The sequence below is a fragment of the Vespa crabro genome, chromosome 4 (genome assembly GCF_910589235.1).
Source record: "Vespa crabro chromosome 4, iyVesCrab1.2, whole genome shotgun sequence".
Classification (NCBI taxonomy): domain Eukaryota; kingdom Metazoa; phylum Arthropoda; class Insecta; order Hymenoptera; family Vespidae; genus Vespa; species Vespa crabro.
Genome location: NC_060958.1, coordinates 6,300,900 through 6,328,212, shown reverse-complemented (window position 1 = coordinate 6,328,212; position 27,313 = coordinate 6,300,900). Strand labels below are relative to the sequence as shown.

At 31.6% G+C, this 27,313-nt stretch overlaps 1 protein-coding gene across 2 annotated transcripts in view; it reads right to left on the bottom strand.

Annotated features, from left to right (window-relative positions):
* LOC124423380 (TOX high mobility group box family member 3-like) overlaps positions 1-27,313 on the bottom strand; it is a 209,347-nt gene extending 182,034 nt beyond the window's left edge. Inside the window, exons 1-2 of one of the 2 annotated variants that reach the window (XM_046961042.1) lie at positions 26,247-27,313; positions 26,028-26,128 (exon numbers count right to left, since the gene is read on the bottom strand). In XM_046961042.1, coding sequence (XP_046816998.1) covers positions 26,028-26,128; positions 26,247-26,289 — 144 coding nt within the window. In that variant the 5' untranslated portion in view covers positions 26,290-27,313. The remainder of the gene's footprint in view (positions 1-26,027; positions 26,129-26,246) is intronic. The other variant, XM_046961043.1, reaches the window with a different exon arrangement.

Sequence of the window (27,313 nt, the reverse complement as noted above, 5' to 3'; positions counted from 1 at the left end):
GAGGAGAAGGAGGGGGAGGAGTAGGGATGAAGCGGTTTGAATAATATCTTCAACGTTTCACTATGACACTTGTTGGGACTTTTGAAAATGAACATGAAAATGAATGAGTACGAAAATAAAAATGAAAATGATAAAAAAAAAATAAGAAGAAGAAGAGGAAGAAAAGGAGGAGGAGGCAAAGGAGAAGGAGAAGGAGGAGGGAGAGTTAGGAGGATAGAGATTTAAATAAATCTGAGAAGGGCAAATACACTCTCGCTTAGAATCGTCACCAATTTATTTTAATTTTTATTCGTCTTCTGTTTAGCAAACAGAAAATAAATATGCCCGGCAATGGACAGTAAGTAGTAGATACTATTAGCAATATTAAAAGTAATAGCAAGTAAGAGTAGTAGCTGTATATGTGTGTGTGTGTGTGTGTGTGTGTGTATATTATTCTCCAAGTATATACACTCGGAAGAAACACGACCCACTTAAAGATATCCCTTTCTATAAATAGCAGGACGAAAGGCAAAACGATCGGGTTAAAAAGAGGGATAAGATTGAGGAGCAACGAAGAGAGGGAAGTAGAGATTAAAGGAAAGGGTAGGAGTAAGGGTAGGGGGTAGCAAGGTAAGAAAGGGATGGAGATATTTAATCGGCACGACTTTAGGGGCATCTACTAGTTTTAGCCGTCTCTATCTGAGTCACTCGATACGATTAAATATTTATGAGAGAGAAAGAGAGAGAGAGATAGAGAGACATAAAAGAAAAAAGAAAAAATGTCCTTGAAAAATGTTCTACAACATTATCGGTTTGATTTATAATAAGTGTACTTGTACGATTCATGAATTCGTTTATTACAAGGAGAATATATGTATATGGGATCCGTTGATTAAACGAAAGTGATTCAACATAAATCGATTAATGTTTCCGTTCTTGAGGGACGGACATTCTGATGACGCGCGCACTGTTGGATATTGAATTATATTTCGAAATTTTTTATTTCTCCCTACCTAACCTCCACCGCCCGTCCGCCTCCCGACCCATATGTTAATGACGCAAAACAGAAGTAGGAAAAGAAAATTAAGCAAGTAATTAAGTAAACAGCGGTTATTCTTGAAAAATAATTATTCTCTTTTTTTTTCTTTTTTTTTTCTTTTTTTGTAATTTGTTTAATTAGAAATAGCTATAGCGTGTGTGCTCACGAAAGAAAAGAAAACAAAAACAAAGAAAGAATCGTATTCTTTTTAATATCTCTAATGAATTTAGATAGACCATTTTCATTATTATGCCAGGGCTCAGATAACTATGACTGTATTGAAGGAACATACAGCATGTCGATTATTATTCTTTTTTTTTTGTTCTTTCTTTTTTCTTATTCTTGTTCTTTTTTCCCACGTCTCTCCCTCTAATCTCAACGCATTTTACGATTTGATATCCAATCCGCGATCGATTGATTGATCCTTGAATGAGAAAAAAAAAAGAAAGAAAAGAAAAAAAAGAAAGAAAAGAAAAATTTATATAACATGCACGTGTAAAAAGAGAAAGTTTGAAAGAAAGAAAAAAAGAAAGAAAGAAAGAAAGCAAACGAAAAAAAAAGAGAAGAAAAGAAAAAGAAAAGAATAGAAAAGAAAAGAAAAGAGAAAAGAGAAGAATTTTAAAAAGTATTACAAATTTAATTAATTCGAAAATCATGCCATTAATTGACATTTAAATAATATTCTCCTTTCAATGGTTAATCGTTAGAAAGTACATACATATATTGATTTCTATTAAGGTTTTACATTTTTTACGTTTTACGATAATATATGTATGTATGTATATCTCTGATACTTAATTACAATGTATTCTTGTTCGCACAATTTACACAATAACAAACGCGTTTCGATGTATGTATGACGTTAAAAGCACGTGTTGCACAAGGCTGTATCGGAAACGTGAGATGTAACTAGATGTAAACCGTTAGGTAGAAGTTCGTGTAACGGCCTGCCTGAAATTCCCAGAGGTCATTTAAATCGCCACTCGATTTGCATACTCTAGTAACGTATCCATCTATGCACTATAAGAGAGACGAGTAGATATTATAACACGATCTATATCGATGATATTATCCAATAATAGTAGATTATAATAATAATATAATAAAATATAAATAAATAAATAAAATAATGAGAAGAAGAAAATAAGAAAAAATAAATAAATAAATAAATAAAATAGTAATAATAACAATATAAGACAAAAATTCTTACAATCCAGCCATACTAGTGTGAATTGAACTACAAAGCGTGATAATAAATAATATATAAATAAGAATAATAATAATAATAATAATAATAATCAAAGCCATAATATAGTATTACCTGTGGTAATATCCACACAGGCGTAATATCATATAGCGTAAACAAAAGCTTAGAAATCCTAAAACTATACCTTGATCTATTACAAGAATCTATTAAAGAAAAAAAAAAACAAAAGTACAATAATCGACACATCCATTCTAGTCTAAATATCTTTTAACACATATTAGAACGTAGACTTACTTTAATCTGTTCCGCAGGCCTATATAAACTCTGATGTAAAATGTTGAGTAGACAAAAGAAAAAAATATATACTACTACTACTACTACTATTATTACTATTATTCATAATAATAATAATAATAATAATACATAATATATCTGTTAAATATTTCCGAATCTCTGAACAATGAATATGATGGATGTTCGATCAGACCTAAATATGATTGTGACAACAATCAGTATCATAACGCAACGAAACAATAACCTACTTATTCAATTATTAATTTCTACTTTAATCGTGATAGTGCAATTCCCATTGCATTACCGTACACTTATTTATAGAATACCTATTATAGTATTATTTAATAATGTCTCGCAAGAGAGACGAAAACGAAGGCTCTCTCTCTCTCTCTCTCTCTCTCTCTCTCTCTCTCTCTCTCTCTCTCTCTCTTTCTCTCTCTCTCTCTCTCTCTCTCTCTCTCTCTCTTTTCGTTCGATTCGACCCATCCCACCCTACCATCAACCTCACTACAGCTACCCCATCCCCTCATTCCCACGAATACCTTAAAGGAGTGTGCACCTTGGCAACCGAAGGAAAATATACCTACCCATGAGAGAGATAATATAATAACAATCGACGAAGTATAACACGATCGATATAGGACACAATAAATGGTTTAAGCAAACGCGAAATAAATTCTATTTCTTCGCTTCGTTAATGTAAAGTTCTCTAAGGGGATGGAAAGTAGGAAAGGATGAAAGAAAAAAAGAAAAAAGAACAAAAGAAAAATGGAAAAAAAAGAAAAAAAAACAAAAAAGTGAGAAAATAAATAAATAAATAAATAAATAAATAAATAAATAAATAGAAAAAAAGAAAAAACCAAATATAGAAAGGAATATCCAAAAAATCGATACAGCTTGTGAAATCCTTGATGAAATAACACGAACGTAGTTTTATATATGTTTGTATAGATGTACACACACACATACACGCACATATAATATACTCAATTTGGTATATTATTATTGAAAACACTGCATTGCGTGCATTTAAACTGCATTTTAAGTAATTCATGGGTAATGGAAAACTAAGGAAAAAAAAGAAAAAGAAAAAAAAAATTAAAACATCAATTCAACGAGGAAGGAGGAAAGAAGGAAAAAAAACCACAACAGTCGTTTGAACGTCGCATTAACTTACGTCAATATACCGAGTTAATTGCATTCGAAGATTCTCTATCTGTCTCTCTTTTTTTTACCTCTATCCCCTCTCTTTCTTCTTCAACGATCTATCGCGTAGAATTACAACAGATTTGCATAAATAATTGACACATATAAATGTGTGTATTTGTGTGTGTGTGTATATATATATATTATATACATGCATATATATATATATTGACGAACTCGCTCAGGGACTCCACAATGACGACGCTCGTGGTAGTTCAAAGAGATGTATGCGTATGTATTTGTGTGTGTCTATATATATATAAATAAATAAATATATATATATATATATATATATATATATATATATATATATATATATATATATACTTACGTAGACGCGATTTATGTTCGCTTTCAGGGACGCGACATGCCGATCGTAAATTTTCAATGTATTAAAAGAAAAGAAGGAAAACAAGAAGAATGAAGTAGAAGTAACAAAAAGTGGTGGATGATGGTGGGGGAAGAGCTGGAGGAAGTGTAGGTAACTGGAGGAAACGAAAGGGGATGGTGGAGGAGGGGGCCGCGGAAGAGCGAAGGGGGAAGCGAAGAAAAGATAAAGTAATAAAGTAGAAGTGACTTTTGTAATGACAGTAATCGGTTTGGAAAATGAAGAATGTACAGTAAAATAAATTATGTTGCTGCGCATTTTTAAATTGACATGTATGAGAGAGAGAGAGAGAGAGAGAGAGAGAGAGAAAGAGTCTTATTGACTCATATTTTCTCTCTCTCTCTCTCTCTCTCTCTCTCCCCCTCTTTCCTTTTTTTTTGTCGAACGTTTGCAAAGCTCTTGTATGTTTTTTTTTATTCTGTTTTTGTCGATTATGATTATATTTTTTATCATCATTATCATCACCATTATTATTATTATTATCATTATTATTATTATTATTATTATTATTATTATTATTATTATTATTATTATTATTATTATTATTATTATTATTATTATTGTTGTTGTTGTTATTGTTGTTGTTATTATGACTGTCATTATCTTTTTTCAATTTTCTTTTTTAATTTTTTTTTTCCTCTTTTTCTTTTTTTTTTTTAATTTTAATAATTTTTTCTTTTTCCATCACAACGATTTCGCGCGTGCACACACGTGAACGATTAATAATAATTGGCATTGCTGTTTGCGTGACCATAGGATTCGCGTGACTTTACACGTACCCACCGGCTGGTCTCGACTATTGAACCGAGAGGAGAGTCGAACTCAAACGTAACATGAATTCATTGCAATTCCATTAACATCGCTTGACAATTGTAGTCCATCGTAATAATAAAGTATATATTGAGTGGTATTTGTAAATTAAAGTGAAGGATATAAAAAGTCTATCTCTTTTTTCGAACGTACATAAATACATACATATGTACATGCATACATAGATATTTATATAAAGCCTTGCAACAATATAATCATCATCATCATCATTATCATCATCATTATCATTATCATCATTATGATTAATATTAATATCAATATTATTATTATTATTATTATTATTATTATTATTATTATTATTATTATTATTATTATTATTATTATTATCGTTGTTATTATGTTTGTCTCTTTTTACGTCTAATTTTCTTTCATTATTTCTTCGATTATTTAATCCACTAATCTTACGCTAAATAAATAATTTCAAATGTACGATAGCACAATAACACAATATTATGAAAACTTTACGAAGACATTATTGAAGTCTCTCTCTCTCTCTCTCTCTCTCTCTCTCTCTCTCTCTCTCTCTCTCTCTCTCTCTCTCTCTCTCTCTCTCTCTTTATATCTCTTCTATCTCTCAGTCTCTCTCTCCTTCTCTCTTTCTCTGTATAAAGCAATCCAAAGAACCGACTTTATATTACTTTACTTCTTCGTTCGTCTCTAACGGTATCGACGAGGTGTACCTACACAACAGGTAAAGAAAAGAAAAATATGCCAGCTGTTTGTAGACAAAACCTAAAGGGTTTTATCGTTATAGAGAAAAAGAAATAGCTTTTCCTATTTCTTTAGTATCTACTTTACTACTCTTACTACTTATTACTACTATTACTATTACTACTACTACTATTACTACTACTAGTATTATTATTATTATTACTAATCTTCTTTTTTAACGTTCGTGTTACCAATATGCGGTAGTTGGTTTTATTACGTCACGCATGAACGATAGTTAAGTCAAGATGAAGAAGGATTAGACCTTTTATTTTTTTTACTATTATTATTATTATTATTATTATTTATTTATTTATTTATTTATTTATTTTATAAGTTTTCGCTTTCTTTCATTTTTTATTATTGTTATTATATTTTTCCCATCGGTCCTCTCTCTCTCTCTCTCTCTCTCTCTCTCTCTCTCTCTCTCTCTCTCTCTCTCTCTCTCTCTCTCTCTCTCTCTCTCTCTCTATACATATATATATATATATATATTTATTTATTTATTTATCTATATCCTGTCGTACTTCGTAAAAGGCGATTTATATGCAAGGACTACGCTAATGCATTATGCAAAAAGAGAATCGATTCGAATGTATAAAGAGCGATGATTTTTAATAAATCAAACACACACACATACACACACATAGAAAGAGAGAGAGAGAAAAAAAGAGAGAAAGGAGAGAGAGAGAGAGAGAGAGAGAGAGAGAGGCAATATTCGGTTCGGTTAATACATTAGGCGCGTGGAGTCCGTACACGTCGGTCGTACGGTCGTTCGGTTATTCGATCGGTCGATTGGTCGATCGATTTGGTTGGTTCTTCGGTCGGTTGGTCGGTCGATCGGTCGATCGGTCGGTCGGTCGATCGGTCGATCGGTCGGTCGGTCGGTCGGTCGGTCGGTCGGTCTACAGATCGATGGCTCGTTTTACGAGGGATTGTATTTAAATCACGTGTATACATTTTAATACGAACGATTGGAAGTAAAGAAGAAGGTAACGGGAAAGTTAAAGGAGAAAAAAAAAATAAAAGAAAATAGAAACGAAGAACGGGAGATAAAAATTGGAGAGTGAAAGAGATAGACAGACAGACAAAAAGACAAACAGAGAGACAGACAGACAAGGATACATATGATGGAGTTTGTTTGTGTCTGTGCGCGCGTGTGTATGTGTAAGTATCAATTAGGATAAAGGACCCTTGGACAAGGTATATAATAATTGTAATTAAGTGAAATTTCTTTTCTATTTGAACTTATGACGGGTTTGTTCAATCTAACGACGTTGAACACAACGATATATAATGTACATATGTATATAAATCGTTAATCTCAAGTACGTCAGGCGAGAATATTACTTCGGTCAGATAGGTATTCATTAAAATCCAATATCCGGACTTTTAATGAGCGATCACGCGTATATGAAAGAGAAAGAGAGAGAGAGAGAGAGAGAGAGAGAGAGAGAAAAGAGAGAGAGAAAAAGAGAGAGAGAGAGAAAGAGAGAGAGAGAGAGAGAGAGAGAGAGAAAGGTCCAAGCTAAACGTTCAAGCAAAAATTTTATCGATTCATTCGTTTTTGATCGCCAATGGCGTCGAAATGTTTGTGAACGAAACAGCGGAAAGAGAGGTGGAGGAAGGAAGGGTGGGATATTACCAATGATTTCTCTTTCGATAACTTCCTTACTCGAATATTTCATATACATACATATATATATATATATATTTATATATATATTTATATAAAATATATAATATATAAAATCTAGACTGTATGCATATGCTTTTAGTGAGTGAAAAAAAATTCTTAAATGATTTTTAATTAATTTGTAATTAAAAATCTATTATGGTTATTAATTTCTTAATATTTGCACAATTAGGATCGTAGTGATATAATTATGGAAGAAAAAAGAGAAAAAAAAATTATCTTAAAAATTATCGAAAAAGAATAATTTATTTCCAGTAAAATCAGATAGAAGAAACTTTTAGTTCAACCTTTACATTGACTAAAATATATTAGATCGTTCGTAATTGCTTAAATCATTTAATCGTTCATTTTTTTTTTTTTTTTTTTTTTTTTTTTTTTTTAGAACCAATCAAAAGGAAGTTCTTATTATGTCGGGCAGTTAGTTGCACTTTATAATCTCTTGATTTTTAAAATTTATTTTTTATTCTCTCTTTTCCCTTTTTTATTACTTTTTTCCGTTCCATACCATTCCTTTCCCGTTCCTTTTCCTACTTTTCTTGTTCTTATCTCTTCTTTTATTTTATTTTATATTATTTTATTTTCTTTCATTTTATTATCCAATGACAAGTTTCAGAATCACGAACCTACACCAATTTAAGTTTTAGTTAGAGAAGCCGTAATGTTTGCTCGCGTGGAACGCTAATAAGGAGAGTCGGTATTTCAAATTTATAGCTTATCGTATATATAAGTATATTTATCTATCTATCTATATAATATATATACATATACAAAGATTATGCATACACATATAAATATAAAGAAACATGTATGACGTGCATAAGATATTTACACAAGAAGAATATCGAATCATATATATATAATCCCTTCTATCGACTTCATTATATCGAGAACCTGCATACGTATTAACTTAACATGTTAATTTAAATCTCTTTTCAGACATTTCAAATTACATTCAAGAAATAGGGAAACCCCTTTCCTTTAGTCGGGTATATGATTGTTAAAGTTGTTAAGTTTTCCTTTAGAAACCTCTACGTTTTCATTAATGCCTTTTCCTTAATACCAGGATATACATATGTACGAATATACGTACGTATATATGTATATACTTACTTATTTAAAGATTCTTCCAAACAACACGGTTCTTAACGAACTGTATTTTACGCGTATATACATAATTACACCAGGCAAACTATTACAAATGTTTACTACATTTAAATACGTACGATGTAATTTCGTTTTGCTTTATATTCTTCAAAACCTATCATTTCTCGTCAATTTTATTTAAGTAATAATAATAATAATAATAATAATTATTATTATTATTGTTATTATTATTATAATTATAATTATAATTATAATTATAATTATAATAGTAGTAGTAGTGGTAGTAATAATTGTAGCAGTAGTAATGGTAATAGTAGAATAAGAAGCAGATGAGAATGATATACGAGTGAAGAAAATGAAAAGAAAAGAAAAAAAAGAGATATGGAAGCACAATCTCTCTCTCTCTCCCTCTCTCCTTCTCTCTTTCTCTATATCTCTCATTCTTTGATTTTTCTTCACAACCGAACTCGGCCCTAATTTACAAGGGATCCAATATGAAATACACTTCGTTCGAGGTTTATTTGCGATTATTGCCTCCACTGATTTATAACCGACGTTTGATATCTTTATGTAAGGGTTCAGCCCAAGTATTTAATACCTTCACGACCAATCGGTTGCCACGACGATACTGTGCACGCTATTCTACAAGCCGGTAATAATATTATATATATATATATATATATATACATATGTGTGTGTGTGTGTGTGTGGAAAGTGGAAGAGAAAGAGAGAAAGAATTCACCTTTGATCCCGTTGAAACGAGTTCGTCTCTGGAATGATGATTTGAGTGTGAAAATTAGATTAGATTTTTAACAATAAAACATGAAAATAAATCGATTCCATAGATGCTCATATATATTAAATAAAATGAATTAATTTAATCGTATTTAAAGGAAAATAACATTCAATTCGCAAACTATATATATTATCGATCTAATAAACTAATATGTATTATCGATCTATCTTAGATACGTAGGTATTTTAGATTAGATTTTTAATGATAAAACTTGAAAATAAATCGATCCGATACAAATACTTATATCTAATTAAATAAAATGAATTTAAATTTGATCGAGATTACTTTCAATTCGTTCAAACTAATATGTATTATCGATCTGTAGGTATTCATATTTAATAGAAACTTTGATTTCTATTTTAACGAATAGTAAATTAATTTTCACTTCGGTGTCCATAATATCTAAGGCTTCTCTCTCTCTCTCTCTCTCTCTCTCTCTCTCTCTCTCTCTCTCTCTCTCTCTCTTGCAGTCATTCTTTTTTCTCTTTTTATTTCTGTCTTTTTTTTCTAATATCTATAAATACAATACAATATATAATTCATACATGTACGAACGTGGTGATATTTAAAAATAGATTACTATTTTTCCATGATATTTCGGTAATGATCTTTCGTTTTTTTTTCTTTTTTCTACAAATTGTAACATCATGGATCCAAGTACGAGAAATCAAAAAAAAAAAAAAGAAAAAAAAAAAAAGAAAAGAAGAAAAAAAAATAAAAAAAGAAGTCACAAAAAGAGAGCAATCAATTTTTAAAATCACTTAAGCGAATTCATTATCGCATTTTATATATACATGATATTATTTCGAATTACTTACAGAATTTATATAAATGACATTCTATTAATATACATTCGCACGAACGAATGTTGGATTATGTAATGTGGTGGAAAAAAAAAAGAAAAAAGAAAAGAGAAAGAAGAAGAAAAAAAGAGAAAAAGAGAAGAAAAAAAATTGTTTGAAGTTTCGATCAAAATTTCGAGAAAACGACAAAACGATGTCATGGAACGACACCGACATTAAAAATTATTCCGTCGCTCGTGAATTTCCGGCTAACTTCTGACACAGTTTTGAACACATGTTCAACGCATATTTATATATATATATATATATATATATATATATATATATATAAATATATATATATATATATATATGTATATGTATATACATGCACATACACACACGCACATACACAAAAACAAACAACCACATATGCATATACATGTATATATATATGTACGTATATATATGTAGATATACATACATAAACATAGTATATACATATGTACATAGTATATACATATATTTACATACTAGATACATAGATATATGCGTACGTGTGTACGCGGTCATCGGGACGATCAACAAGTGGCTCATGATTTTGTCAGCGGTACCGGTGGTACACCGCGCTTTAAAATATCCCCTCTCTTCGTTACTCTTTATCGAATTCACTGTGTTACATCGCACTTACATGTATATACGCGTATAAATACATACACATACATACATTCATATGTGTGTACGTATCTACATATATATATATACTACTGTTGAAGTATAAGTGCGATATAGAGACGAGTGTAAACTAGTATCGTAGAGACTCTTCTATCTCTCCCAAAAGATACTCTCAATTCCGTCACTCGTGAGACCCTTTAAATAGTTCGTTCATCGAGCAACAAGTGCGAACGAGGATGGATTTTCGCTGGTCCATTGATAGACCAAAAAAGAGGTATAGAGAAAAAGAGAGAGAGAGAGAGAGAGAGAGAGAGAGAGAGAGAGAGAGAGAGAGAGAAAGAAAGAAAGAGAGGGAAAATGAATTTTCACGTTCGATAGATGGCCTCGAGAGCTAGAAGCTTAGCAAGGTGTGCATAAACCATCGATGATAATGTATAGCGCTCTTTTAAATGTCCAATGATGCGTGTAACGTCCGATTTAAGCACCTGTACATATCTCTATATACACATACACATACACACACACACACACATATTTATACATGCATACAGAATGGATGTAAAGTTTCTAGGAACGATTTGAAAAATCAATTAACTCTCTTCCTCCTGAAACTTTTCGAAAAATCTAATTTTCTCTTCGATCGCGTTAAAATAAGAGAAAAGAAAAAGAAACAAAATACGTTTCCATGCTTTGTATCTTTTTTCTTGTGTTTTGTATAATTTAAAAAAAAAAAAAAAAAAGAAAAGGAAAAAGAAAGGGTAAAAGAAGAAACGAAATAAGGTAAAGTGAAGTGAAGTGAAGTGAAGTAAACTAAAGTAAAGTAAAATAAAAAATATGAAGAAAATAAAAACTAAATAAATATAGAAAAACAAATTTGAGTTAAAAGTCTTGAAAAAGGAATAATTGATTTTTAAAATAAACTTTATAAACTTTTGACCCACCTTGTATATGTATACGTGCGTGCGTGCGTGTGTGTGTGTGTGTGTGTGTGTGAGTGTGTGTGTGTATCTCGTTGCATCAGAGAGAATTTCGTGAACCGTGTGCAAAGTGCATCACGCTTGAAAAAAAAAAAAGAAAAGAAAAGATAAAAGAAGGAAGAAGAGTAAAGTTTCCCAACGTGTTTACTACATCGATGTCCTCTACACAGGTAAGAAAAAGATAGAAAAAGATAGAAAAAGATAGTGAGAAAGAGAGAGAGAGAGAGAGAGAGAGAGAGAGAGAGAGAGAGAGAAGACGTAAAGGACCAAAACAGCAGACGCGCTCTTCTACCTCTGCTTCCCAGCTGCCGACCAACTGGCACCCTCTCTCCTTTTAAATTCCCTTTGGACGATCGGGAAAGCGACTCCCGAACAGTCCCTTCTTCTTCTTCTTCTTTCGTCTTTCTTCTTTTATCTTCGTCTTTCTTTTTTCTTCTTCTTTCTTCATTACTCAAAAATCATGATTCTTCGAAAAATGCTGTTACATTAAAAAAGAAAAGAAAAAAAGAAACAAAAAGATAAAGTTTTCCATGTAAGTTTTCCATTAGAGCGCACGAAATGATTATCGCTCTCGTATTTATTTTAAATGGAAGAAAGGATCGGACGGGGGTTTGCACAAAAAAATAAAAGAAGTCATAAATAAATCGCGATATGTATATATAAATATATAAATTTCTGTAGTATCTAATCATAGTTTTTTTGTAGATAAAAATAAAAAAAGAATATATATATATATATATATATATATATATATATATATATGTGAAGCGTTGATTTTGAAAGTGGGACAAGTCTATTTCATGAGAAAAAATAATTAAAACTAATTCTTCTTACGAATTAACATACAATTTATGTTTTTATTTAAAGAAAAAAAAAAAAAAAGAAAAGAAAGGAGAGAAAAAAATAAAATAAAATAGACTTGCCCCACTTTCAAAATCAACAGCTCATACGTATATGCACGTATGTATGTATGTACATTTATATATATAATCTATTGGAAATTTTTTGAATGATATTTGTAAAAAAGATTTGAGCATAGATCGACGAACGTAACTTTCACAGCAAATTAAATTCTATTCGAATATAGAAAGAGATAAGAGTATGTATATAAAAGATATACTGTCATTGCAATATATATATATATATATATATATATATATATATATATATATATATAAGAAAAAATGAATAATAAAATAAAATAAAGAATTAAAGGAAGAAAAAGAAAAAAAAAAAAAAAGAAAATAGAAATCTCTCGCAAAGTGAATTGACTAACAAGCAATTTTCAATTGATCGATCGATTGATTTACATAATCCACCACGGTTAAATACATGATTCATATACAATAAGCACTTATAAAATCGTCGTTTGTAAATATGGTCTGTTAGACGTACTTACGAGACTCTTTCATTTTCTTACGACATACTCATTATTACTGCATTATTACCAAAGAGAGCAAAGAATATATGTGGGAGAAAGAGAGAGAAGGAAAGAAAGAAAAAAAAAGAAAGAGAGAGAGAGAGGGAGGGAGGGGGAGAAAGAACACGAAGCGATGGAAAAGAAAGTTAATGCTAATTTATTTCCAATTACTATGGAAATACGAAAGCCCCGGTAAAAAAGATCTCTCTCTCTCTCTCTCTCTCTCTCTCTTTCTCTCTCTCTCTCTCTCTCTCTCTCTCTCTATCTATCTCTCTCTCTCTTTTTCTCACTCCTTTTTCCAGGCATCGACGTTTTAACCCGCAATACATATTATTTTCAGAGCGTCGAGCAAAACTGCCGGGCCCCAGTGTGGTGCAATTATCTCTACGGTAATAATCGTGGCCCGAACGACAGCAACGTAATAACGCTAGTTTATGTTTCCAGCTAATGAGTTTGAAAAGAAATACGAAATAAGCGTGTACAAGTCTGTTGTACTGTTGCGGGGGTGGGAGAAAAGAATGAGTCGGAGAGAGAGAGAGAGAGAGAGAGAAAGTGTTTAAAAGAGAAAGAGAAGGAAAAAGAAAAAGAGAGAAAGGAAAAAAAATGAAAGAAAAAGAAAATGAAAAAGAAATAGGAAAGAAACGATGCACATTGATATTCAACAACGTCAGTTTTCCATCTACATACATATTTCTAAACTATACTGTTTCCTGGTTATATACTGGATAACGGTCATTAATTCAGTAACTTACAAGCGTAAAGAATTGTACTTATGAGTGAAAGATAAAGAGAGACATTCAGAGATAGAGTTTGAGATATATATATATATATATATATATATATATATATATATATATATATATATATAGAGCAAGAAAAACAGAAATAAAGTAAGAGAGAAGAGAGAGAGATACAAAAAGAGGAGGAGAGGATATATATAATATATATATATATTGAGAAAGAGAGAGAGAGAGAGAGAGAGAATAAGGCACGTCTCTTACACGTGATTTTGCGTGCAACATCTGTCATTTGCATAATTGGAACATCTGCTCGAACGATATTTCAGTCTAAGCGAACATTAGGATCGTATATGTATGTATGTAGATATGTATTTGTATATATGAATGTGTACGCGTTGAATTTAACGAGATATCGTTGCTTTTTTTTTCTTTCTTTTTTTCTTTTTACATTTTCTTTTTTTTTTTTTTTTTTTTTTTTTTTTTTTTTTTTTTTTTTTTTTTTTTTTTTTTTTTGTTTCTTCTCATCACTAACAACACCACGTAAGAAAATGTAAGACGGAATAATTGCTTTTTTGTTTCGTGATTATACACACACACACACACACACATATATATATGTTTTTTCTTTTTATAGTATATATATATATATTTTTTTTTTACAATCGTAATTACAAATAATTTTCCTTTAAGATTTTTACGTAATAATACTATGTAGGAATCCTAAATATAATAAAAAAAAAAGAAGAAAATCAATTGATTAAGTTGAAATTGTTTAACTGTTAGGAATGACGAAGTAACGAGAATATCGATGTTAATTGTTAGCGCTTACGTGATTCGAGATTAAATACAATGGAGAGAGAGAGAGATAGAAGAAGAGAAAAAAATAGATGTGTACAAACACGCATACATACACACACACACACGCGCGCATATATATATATATATATAGAGAGAGAGAGAGAGTGAGACGAGGTGATAAGCCGGCTTTATCTCTCTCCATGGTGCATCCTTCATTGTCCGAAATATTCCTGCTCATCCAATATCGCGAGAATACTGCAGATTCGTTGTTTAAAAAAGAAAAAAAAGAAAAGAAAAGAGAGAGAGAGAGAGAAAGAGAGAAGAAAAAGAAAGAAATGAAAAGAAAAAGAAAGAGAGAGTATATATTGACACGCTTGCTATACTGCAATATAATATGTAACTACGTAAATATGTATGTACTTACATGATAAAATATGATAAGTATTAACGATACATTTACAATCAAGAAGCAAATCTGTTTTGAATTAAAGTGTATAAAAGGAATTTTGCTCTTTATTTTTTTTTTCTTCCAAATCAAAGGAATTGACGAGGTTAACAAAAAAAAACAAAAAAGGAGAGAAATAAATATAGAAAGAAAAAGAAAATCAAAAATGAAAGAAAGAAAAAACAAAGGGAGGAAAGAAAATAAAAGAAAAGAAATTAATACTAACGAAAGTTTTAAAACGTTATCAAGTTGTATATTACCTTTCAAATAGGATTTCAATCCCTTTAGAAAAATCGATCGCATTGGCAATGGTTTATAATTTAACCTTGGTGGTTAAATTATATTTCTCACAAAGAATATGACGATAACTCTTGAGAAGAGGATGACGAAAATGACGACGACAAAGACGACAACGACGACGACAACGACGACGACGAGGACGAAGACGAAGACGAAGACGAGGACTATGACGAGCAATGCTCGTCAAGTGGAACAATTACCCAAAGAAAATGAGCCCGGATTCACCTTCCTACCAATTCAAGACATACATATCTCTCTTTATTCAACTACTTAACCGTAGTATGTTCCCTTTTCTTTCTATTATCTCTCGCGCTCTTCTCGTTATCTTTTCTATGCCTTATTACGCTCTATCATGTTCTTTTTATTATGCAATATACATGAATAATAATATGTATGTACATATATTTTATATATTGTATATGTATGTATATATATCGTAACATTGTGTGTATATATATATATATATATTAGGGGGACCGGAAAGTAATGTCGTTTCTGCGCATATCGATATTTGATTGTGATTAAAAATAAAAACTTATTAAAAATTTATTCGTTTGAATTTAATTTAAGAAAGCGACATTACTTTCCGGTCCACCTAATACATATATATATATATGTTCTAATGTAGTTATACATTGAAACGAACATCGTGAAAGTTTTCTTTAAAATATCAAGTAAACTTTTCTAATACGTTAATAATACGCGTGACTTCCACACAGAATGGTCCAAAAGTTTTTAGATGTAATCAAAAGTTCCTTAGGTTAGTAGGTTTACAATCGGAACGGAAAAAAAAAAATTAATAAATAAAAACAAAAAAAAGAAGAAAAAAAAAATGAAAAAAAAAAGCCCAAAAGGAGCAGTCACGCAAAAGTATAAATGAATTTTTAAGATCGCTTAATAACTTTTGCTCCATCCTGTACATATGTATGTTACATTTGTCACGTGTATCGGAAGTACTTACATACATACATATGTATGCACGTATCTATGTACGTACGTATGTATAAAGACGAGACGATGAGCTTAGACTACTTAGAAATAGAAAGAGAGATCTTTAGAATTTGATTTTCATTTGGAACTCGGCCAACTAAGCTTGTTTGACTTTGTCCCGTATACTACACTACTTCCTGTTACGAATTTAGTTATTTCGAACTTTTAATTGTCGCTTGTAAAGATATTTCATTAAAAAATATCTACGTATTACGATCGTCCAATGAACATGTCCTTGGATTGAATTATACTTATAAAAATAAATAAATAAATAAATAATGTATAAGAAAAAAAAAAGAAAAGAAAAAAAGAAATAAACGAAAAAGGAAAAAAAAGAAATAAACGATAATTATCATTTTCGTCGATCAATTATAATTAATATATATATATATATATATATATATATTCATATTATATTGATACAATATATATTCATATTCATATTATTAATAATAATTATTAAGTTGATATATACATATATGTATATATATGTATTTATATGACAAAGAGCAGTTTCCGTTCCGTTACCTCTTTAATCGAGATATCCTATCGCAACGCGACAATTATTTCAATTTGTTAATCAATAATAATAATCATAATCATAATAATAATAATAATAATTATTATTATTATTATTATTTTAATTATTAATTATTATTATAATTATTATTAATAATAATAATAATTATTATTATTATCAATATATTCTATAATTATATTATAATAATAATAATAATAATGATAATTATTATTATTATTATTATTAATATATTCATATCGTCTACGTAAACGACAAACCATGCACAATTTCTGTACGTTAACATTTTAATCGTGACATCTTACCCAACATGACACGAGTGATTTTTCATGATTATCTTCTTGCAAGGATAAGTGCAAAATCAACTATACAAATTATATATATCATTGTCCTTTTTCATGATAAATGTAAAACGAGAAAGACAGAGAGATAGAAAAAGAGAGAGAGAGAGAGAGAGAGAGAGAGAGAGACAGAGACAGAAACAAAGAGATAGAAAAAGAGAAAGAGAGCGAGAGAGAGAGAGAGAGAGAGAGAGAGAGAGAGCGGTATGTATTAAACGTATCACTAAACCTATACGTGTGCACGTATTATGTATACATAATATATACGTACGTATATACGTATATATATATATTTATGTATGTATGTGTGTTGTCGGCGGAGGTCAAATACGTTCCAAGGCAACGCGCAACCCACACTGTGATTTCACATTACGATTTATCGCGCATTTTCGGTACGCGTGGGCAACAATTGTTATGGAATTAATCACGGACGAATGAAAATTCCACGAGAACGAAGAAGCCCCCGTTATATATAATTATCTATAAATTCGATCAATTTCTATACGTTCATTATTATTATTATTATTGAACATAATTACATACGAATCATACGAATATCCATATTATATATCATTGTACAGATTACGTGTGTACATATATATATATATATATATATATATATATATATATATATGTATGTATGTATGTGTGCAGATATATGTACAATAATAATTCCATTGATTAAACATTTTGAGAAGAGATCGTAGAACGATTGAATATCCTTTAACGATTAATCGTATCTCTTGATGCGTTTAATTGGCCATTTGATCGTACGATTACTCTGGCAATCAGATTAATTAACGTGTCCGATAAGGTTGACAGTAATCGTTTATGGGAAATGTTTTTAAGATCGATAATCAATCGAATAGAAGAAGTGACAGTTTTCTTTGATAACAATTCGTGGACGACCGCTAACATTACCGAAGAAATTAAATTAGTCATTAGATAGATGATAATAATTAATAATCGATAATCCGATAGAATCTTAAAGAAAAAAACAAACGATGACACGAGTCTGAATGCGAGAAAACTTGATGGAAAAGAAAGAAAAGATGGAAATAAAAGAAAGAAAATAAGCTAACATAATAGAGTGCGTAAGTGTACGCGATTTTCAAAATGCAACAGAAATAATGCGTCTCTCTCTCTCTCTCTCTCTCTCTCTCTCTCTCTCTCTCTCTCTCTCTCTCTCTATCTATCTCTATTTCTCTCTCTTTCTCTTCTACCTTCGATGGGTTTATTTTAACGAAGGAAACGTACATATAAGGTACACTAATGAACCGAGAAAACGGCGCGAAACACACAGAGCCAGTGCCCGGCTCTGAGGTTACTTCGTTAACGCGTGGCGTTTACTTTGCAAATGAAATTTTGATTGAGATTAAGTGTATATAACCGGCTTGCACGGAGCTCAATTTGCAAACGGAAATGAATAATCAATAGACGTTGAAACTACATTAGTAATTATACCTCGGGATACTTGTGTTTCTTCTTTCTCGACAATATCGATAGTATAAATACGGAACGATCATACTATTTCGGTAACTCGAACGATCGATCCTTTCTTCTTTCTTCCCTCCCTTCTCCCTCCCTTCCATCCCTCCTTCCTTCCTATTTCCCAAAGAATTTTTGAATAAAATTTTAACCCAACAATTTTCTTCCTCTATATATCTATAATGTTTCTTATCATTTTAATTTACGTGAATACGAAATGATTATAATTTTCATACGATTTGTCGAAAATTCGATCAATTTTTGAATTTCGAAATAAAATTTATCCAAGACGATTCTATTTTAATCATTATCGTTTTTATCGTTTATTTTAATAAAGCAAATACATAATGATCATATTTCTCGATAACTCGATCGATCGATCCTTTTTTTTTTCTTTTTAAGTTCGTATAAAATTTACACTAGACGATTTCATTCTTATCGTTATCGTTTTTATCGTATATTCCGATAAAAGAAATACGGATAAAATGATATTTTTCAATAACCTGATCGATCGTTATCGATCGATTTTATTTTTGAATTTTAAATAAAATTTACACGCGACAATTTCGTCCTTATCGTTAACGTTTCTATCATTTATCGTGCGAATAAAAGAAATAAATAACGATCAATATTTTTCGATAATTCCATCGATTCTTTCTTTTCTTTTTTTTTTTTTTTTTGTATTTTGAATAAGATTTACAATTTCATCATTATATATCATCATCGTTTTTATCGTTTATGTCGATAAAAGATATAGGGAATTATCATATTTTTCGATAATTCGATCGATCGATCCTTCCTGAGGAATAAAATTTATACATTCTTATTTCATTTTTATCATTCATTTTGATAAAAAAAAAAAAAAAAGAAAAAAAAAATTCGAAAAACGAAACCTATAACATTTTTTTATTATTTTTCTTTTATTATGTATCAACGAAGAAATGAACATTGAAAGGAACGATGGCACGAGATTACTATCGATTTGTTATGGCTCTATTTTCATGGCAAAAAGTAGATATTCTAACGGAATTTACCGTGGTCATACTTTGTAAACCCCTCTCACGAAACCAGTCGGTGAAACTTTAATGCGACAAAGTTTTCAAACTTCCCGCCATACATCAGCCCTCGCCTGCACCCGTCCTTTCCACCTCAACCCGTCTCCCTTCCCTCTCCATCCCCTACCACGACCTCGTCGTTCTGATAATTCAGTCGGCAAAGTTCCGCCATATAAGTACTTTACCTTCGACCTGCATGATCAAAATTACGAGATAGGTAGATAGATAGATGGATAGATTGATAGATAAATGAATGAATAGATAATAAATGGATAGAAAAAAAAATGAGTAATGAACTATGATATAATTGAATTTTTAACAGTTCATTCTTTATACGTTTGAAAGGAAAAAAAAAAGAGAGAGAGAAAGAAACAAATCGAATCGAATAGCATGCGATCAATCAATCGAAAGCATTATCATAGGTTAATTATGAGAGACAGTAATGACTCGTTGATAAGACGAAAGTAAAAGTAACGATTTCTTTTTTTTTCTCTCTTTTCTTTTTTACTTTTTTCTTTTTTTTTCTTTCTTTCTTTCTTTCTTTTTCTTTTTCCTTTTCGCTGGAAATAATAAATCAGACAGAGGTGTAATTCTCTCGCGTAACTTTCACGTAAAATTTATCATCGAATATGAATTTAAGATCTCGGTGAAAGTCACGTTTAGTATGTATCGTTACAATAATAAAAATAAAAGTCCATTGCCCTGTTTTCTTCCTTATATACTTATTTACTTCTCACCACTAGCATTCGTACTTAATCGAATTGTTCTACTTTCTAGTTCGGTACGATACACGAATAATACGACTATACAACAACAACGACTACGACGATGACTACGACTACGACTACGACGACTATGACTACGAAGACGACGACGACGACGACGATGATGACGATGACGACAACAACAACTAAGACACGGACTTACATATACGAGTAAAATATATGCAAATAGTGAAATAAGAACGCATAGGCAGGCAGACAGACACGTGCATATATATTCATATATATACATACATATATATATATATATATATATATATATATATATATATATATGTATTACAAGAAGTTGGTCGAAGAGACTCGAAGAAATTTTTATCGAACGAGTTAGAAATTTTCTAACCGACTGACTCTACTCGAATGTATTCGTCAATGCAGACGTTATTTGATTTACCTTCTCGACAAATTCTACAGGATGATTCATATTAAATATTTATCAATTATTTTCGTTTTAAGATAAAAAAAAAAAACCTTAAATATTGCAGGAATATGGACTTAAAATTTAATATTATATTAAATAAAAAAAAAAAAAAAGAAAAATGTATTGATAATAATATTAAAGAAATGTCGATGAAAAAAGAAACGAAAAAAAAAAAAGAAAAAGAAAAGAAAAATGTTCTCCCGTAACGTTTCACTTGTATCACCTTGTATTAAAATTAATGTATAAACACACGAATGTGTGCATACGTATACACACAAACACACACGCGCACGCGTACATTTCAATACATATGCAACGTGAACGTAGAAGTAACATTCGTCCTTGTTTACCTCGATTTCAAACTCTTGGCTTATATGACGTCCTTTCGAAATACTGAAAAATTCTATCACGCTGAGATCATCCAAATAGATCCATCCGATCTATCCATCTTTCAAAAAGTTTCATCTGATTGCGATCGACGTTATTGAAGTTATATCTTGTACGAGTAACTCGCATAAATAAGAAAAACGTTTCCCAAAGCTTGTTTCATGTCTTACCAACAAGTCCATGCCCTCCTTTTTTTCTTCTTTTCTTCTTTCGAAACTACAAAATCCCGAAAGAAATTTTCTCTTCGCATGAAAATTTATTTTTCTTCAAAAAATCTTTTTATCCCGTCATTCCTCTCTCTTTCTCTCTCAAAAAAAAAAAACGAAAAAAAAAAGATAGAAAGAAAAATGAAAAAGAACTTTTTTGGGTCATTCTAATGTCACCTTATTTCACGTGACCATGAAGTTTGTGTAACAGAGGTATGTATGTAAACTGATTCAACTGGACTAGATTAGAGAGTCTGAATTAACATTCTATCGTACGAACTCTAGTCCTAATCTTTTAACATCACCTTGTCTCCTCCATTCTTTCTTTTTCTCTCTCTCTCTCTCTCTCTCTCTCTCTCTCATGTCTTACAGGACTCACATAATTTCATCTACCTTACGTTCCGATGTATAACTCTTTCATAACACGAAAAAAAAAAAACAAGAAAAAGGAAATGAAACGACAACGAGAGAAAGATACGAGAAAAATAAACGAGTAAGTACAAAGGAACAAACAAATAGAAAGGAAAAGAGAGAGAGAGAGAGAGAGAGAGAGAGAGAGAAAGAGAGATAAATGAGAAAGAGATAGAAATAGAAAAACAATTTCGCGGAGAAGAGAATACACAGATTTTTTTTCATTAGCCGGTAAGCGAATCGCTGTAACACGATGGGAAAATTCAATTACGTACGTTCGTTAAAACAAATTTACTTTATACTTTCGCGATCACGAATTTTAATTTGTTCGTCTCGGCTAGCGTAGTTATATATAAAGAATGGGCGTATATGCGCGCGCTTCTATATATTCTATGTGTATGTACATATATATATTAATATATTTATATATATATATATATATATATATATATATACATATATATATATATATATATTGTACTATATCTCTTTCTCTCTTTTTCCCTTTCATTCTTACATTTCATCTTTTCTTTTTTTACTCTTAAAAAGTGCGCGTGCGTGCACGCGTGTATCCATATGTTAGACGTATATGTGTATCTCTTATATAAAAAGAATATATATATATGTATTTATATAAGTATATAATTTGCATGATGTATGTACATATAAAAGTATGTACGTACGTATGTATATGTATGTGTTGTATATATATCTTATATGTTACTTTGTACATATATATGCGTTGTATGTATATATTGTTTTATATATATGTATCTATATATGTATATATGTATATATGTTTTTTATGCCCTTTCAATCTACGTTTATTCATTCTTTTATGGATACCTGCCGGGCTCGCCTTTCATTTTGTTTCAACAGAGAAGAGGACCGAATGAAAAGTTGAAACGAGCGGCAGAGGGATGGAGGAGAAATAAACGAGAACGAGAGAACTAAAAGAAAAAGGAAAAGAGAAAGAGGAAGAGAGATAGATAGATATAGAGAGAAAGAGAGAGAGAGAGAGAGAGAGAGAGAGAAAGACAGGAAAGATAGGTAGAGGGATAACAAGAAACGGAGGAGGAAGAGAAAAAGAGAGAGATGAAGAAAGAGAGAGAGAAAGAGAGAGAAAGAGAGAGGGTTGTTACAGTCGAGAAAAGAGAAGGAAAGAGGGTAAAAGTAGAGACCTACGATGGAAACGGCGGAAGACCTATAGAGAAGGGGTAGATAAACCGATAGAAATGCATTAGATATCCGCAGACGATATTACCCGAGGAAAAATTCTACTTTCTCAAAGAGTCACTTTCTCTCTCTCTTTCTCTTTCTCTCGCTCACTCATTCATCCTTTAAGAATGCTTTTCAAAGATTTCTTTTTTTTTAATGCTAGAACTCACTGATCTTACGTACAAATTAGTTATTAAATAATAATAATAATAGTAATAATAATAACAACAACAACAATAATAATAATAATAATAGTAATAATAATAATCATAATTATAATCATAATAATCATAAGAATAATAATATATAAGTATAGATAGATACAGAAAAATCTTCATTGGAAGAAGAAGAAAAGACGCGATGAGAAAAAAGATGAGTAGGAATAAAAAAATAAAAAAAAAAAAAAGAAAGGAAAAAAGAGAAAAGAAAACTATAAAATGATATCTTCAACGCTAAAGCGTCCACGAAACAATCGTTATAAATATATACCTAGCTCGCTAAAAAGAAAGACTGGACGACGCGCGTGGGCTCTTGTGTTACATACATACGTACATACTATACATTATATATATATATATATATATATATATATATATATATATATATATATATATATATATTATATATGTTATGTATATGTATATGTATTGGCAAACAAGGCGAGGATGATTAAACGCATAGAGTCTGCATTAATAGGTTCTCTCTGCTTTGTTGTAGGTACTGCACTTTCCTTCTCTCTCTCTCTCTCTCTCTCTCTCTCTCTCTCTCTCTCTCTCTCTTTCTCTGGTCTCCATCTATCTATCTATCTATTTCTATCTCTCTCTATAGAACGATCGGACGGTTTAATCGATGGATACGTCCGATCGGAACATCGATTGTGATGCCATACTCGCGAGACACTGACAAAAACAGAGAGAGAGAGAGAGAGAGAGAGAGAGAGAGAGAGAGAGAGAGAGAGAGAGTTAGAGTGAGAGAGAGAGAGAGATTTAATTTAGACGAACGTTTCAAATCAGATCGAAAGAAAAAATATGGATTATAGAACGTATGTACTGTACGTGTTTTTCCAAACTTTACGACGTTACTTCATCTTTGATTTTATGATATTTTTGCTATCCTTCTCTCTCTCTATCTCCCTCTCTCTCTCCTTTTTTCCTTTATTCTCCTTTATTTTGTTTTGCTCTCCGAGAAGAGGTTAGAACAAAAACTTAGTAAATGAACAACACAAATTTCTAGAGGATTTTTAAAGATCAATTATTTCTTCACGAGACTGAACTAGTGTCTTTTCTTTTTTCCTTTTCTTCTTTTTTTTCTTTCTCTTGTTGTTCCACCTCCTCTTTCCCCGTAACAGACCATATAAATCGTAAAATTATGAGGAGCTTAGGCAAAAAAAGAAAAAAAAGAAAAGGATAAATGATTTTTAAAAAATCGATCACCTAGAAAAAACGTATTTTTTTTCTCCAGATAACATCATGTTGTAAGCTATTCCAAAGATTTCAGAACGCTACTATGTACATACATACATATATATATGCGTCGACCGAAAGATTTCTCCCTCTCACGATCTATCTCTATCTCTCTCTCTCTCTCTCTCTCTCTCTCTCTCTCTCTCTCTCTTTCGAGCGCCCACAGTTGAAACGATTAATAATTTTTCCATTCTTTTCCTTAACAGCGAACAATGGGAAACGAGATTATACAACGTTTTCCGAGAAAGCTATTACGCTTGGAAATGAGAGAGAGAGAGAGAGAGAGAGAGAGAGAGAGAGAGAGAAAGAGAAAGAGAAAGAGAAAGAGAGAGAGAGAGAGAGAGGGAGAAGGTGAGATAGATAGGATTTATTGTATATCGCGAATAAAAGGAACTTCACCATATTTCACGAAAGTAATTACAGTATGAAAGAGAGAGAAAGAAAGAGAGAGAGAGAGAGAGAGAGAGAGAGAGAAAAAGAGAGAGAGAGGTAGAGTGGCGCATAAAAAGAAAGTTTTTCGTAGGAAGAAACTTTTGCATTATAACTTTCGTACTTTCGATAAGAAAAGATATAACGTCAAGTAAAGAGAGATATAGAGAGAGAGAGATAGAGAGAGAGAGAGAGAGAACGGCTCTTGGCGGAGCCGCAAATGAAACAAAGAATCTCGCCAGAAGGTTGTAACGTTAAAAAAAAACTTCTATGGACTATAAGCGAGGAGATTGAACGTTATTAGATATATTAAGGTAATATCAAATAAACGGGTCTTTTGTATTTTTCTTTTTTTTTTTTGTTTAGGATGAAAGAAGATCCAAGAACATCTCTAAAGAAACGTTACGATGTAGTACGAATCGAATCCAAAAGAGTGCGCCCTTCGAAAAGCGCGCCAAATTCTTCTCGATGCCAATGTGTCGGTGAAAAGAACGGAAAAAAATATGAGCAAAAAAAAACAGAAGAAACTTTGAAAAAAAAATAATAAAAAAGAAAAAATAAGAGAAATAAACGCGTACCCAAATATACGCGCGCGCACACACATACATACACAAATATGTATATATATATATATATATATGTGCGTGCGTGTGTGTGTGTGTGTGCGTATAAATTAATTATTAATTATTATTAATTGTTATTAATGACATAATACAATCCTTGTCTGTCTAACGTTGAAATTCAACGTACGTGCATTCGTAATAATCGTGGAGAGAGAAAAAAGAAAAAAAAAAAAACCCGAAATAACTAAACCGTCCCAGTGTACATATACAGGTTTTATAATAAAATAACATTCGACGATAGAAATCTTACAATGGATAAGATATATGGATAGATAAATAAATAAACTGACCTTATAGGAATACTGATCGAACATTCTGCAGACGTCGTCGTTTGATAGAACCGAGTAACCCGCTGTGTCCATGCTGTCCCTCCTCTTCTTCTCTTCGTCTCCTGGAATACGAGTCCTTGGTGAGTGAAAAACAAAAGGGGGACAAAAAAAAAGGAAAAATAAAATAGAAGAATCGTCAAGTGGCACCAAATCGTAGACACAAGATCGAGTGATCGCTACCGAATAAACTGATCGCGATCGCACCGGCAATACCGTCGCTCATCGTACGATCCTCGTTGTTTCTTCAACACGTATGTTCGCCATCCACGATTAAACAACAACACTAATTTTCTCGAGGGTTCGAACGAGGATCGAGCCTCTTTTTTTTCCTTTTCTCTTTCTCTCTCCCTCTCTCCTTTTCCTTTTTTTCGTCTCTATCACGATGATCGTTAGTTAAGTTTTTGGATTTTTTGTTATCACGTTTGCACTATCATTCGAATCGTCGCGACACGAGATCGAAAGCGTACGAACGGCCGAACGAACGAACGTACGAATGAACGAACGAACGAACGAACGAACGAATGAATGTATCGCGAACACTCGGCTTTTCCTTCGGCACGAACGAACGAACGAACGAACGAACGAACGAACGAACAAACGAACGAACGAGCGAACGAGTGAACGGACGAAAGAACGAACGAGTTTACCGGCGTCTACTTTTCTTCCGAACGAACGAACGAACGAACCAACAAACGTAACGCAATACGATCCTATCGATCGATTATCGAAAGATCATCGAACGCCTCCAGCGATTATCGCACGCTTCTCGTCAACGATATTATGGCGTCCCCCTGACATGGCGGATTACTTTCGATCGTCTCGACTGTCTCGCGAGATCGCCTCCCCTCCCCATCGCCCGACGATCCACCACCTTCCGCTCTCTCTTTCTCTTTTTCTTTCTTTCAATCTCTCTCTTTCTCTCTCTCTTCCGCGACCGTTCTTCTTTCTTTCCTTTTTAATGACAATGTCGTAGGAGGATGAAAAAAGCCGAAGAGGATAAAAGAAGATAAGGAAAAGTTCGACGACACGTGGCGACGATTAAGTTATTGGGCCTCCGTATAGCCAAGAGGGCTCAACTCGTTCGTCCTCTTTCTTTTTCTTTTTCTCTTTCTCCCTCTTTCTTTCTCTTCCTCCCCTCTCTCTCTTTCTCTCTCTCTCTCTCACGTGATCGAGAGAGGATTCTCGGGCGTATTCAAAGCGACGACAGGCCAACGAATCCTCTGGGTAGTCCTCCTCCTCCTCCTCCT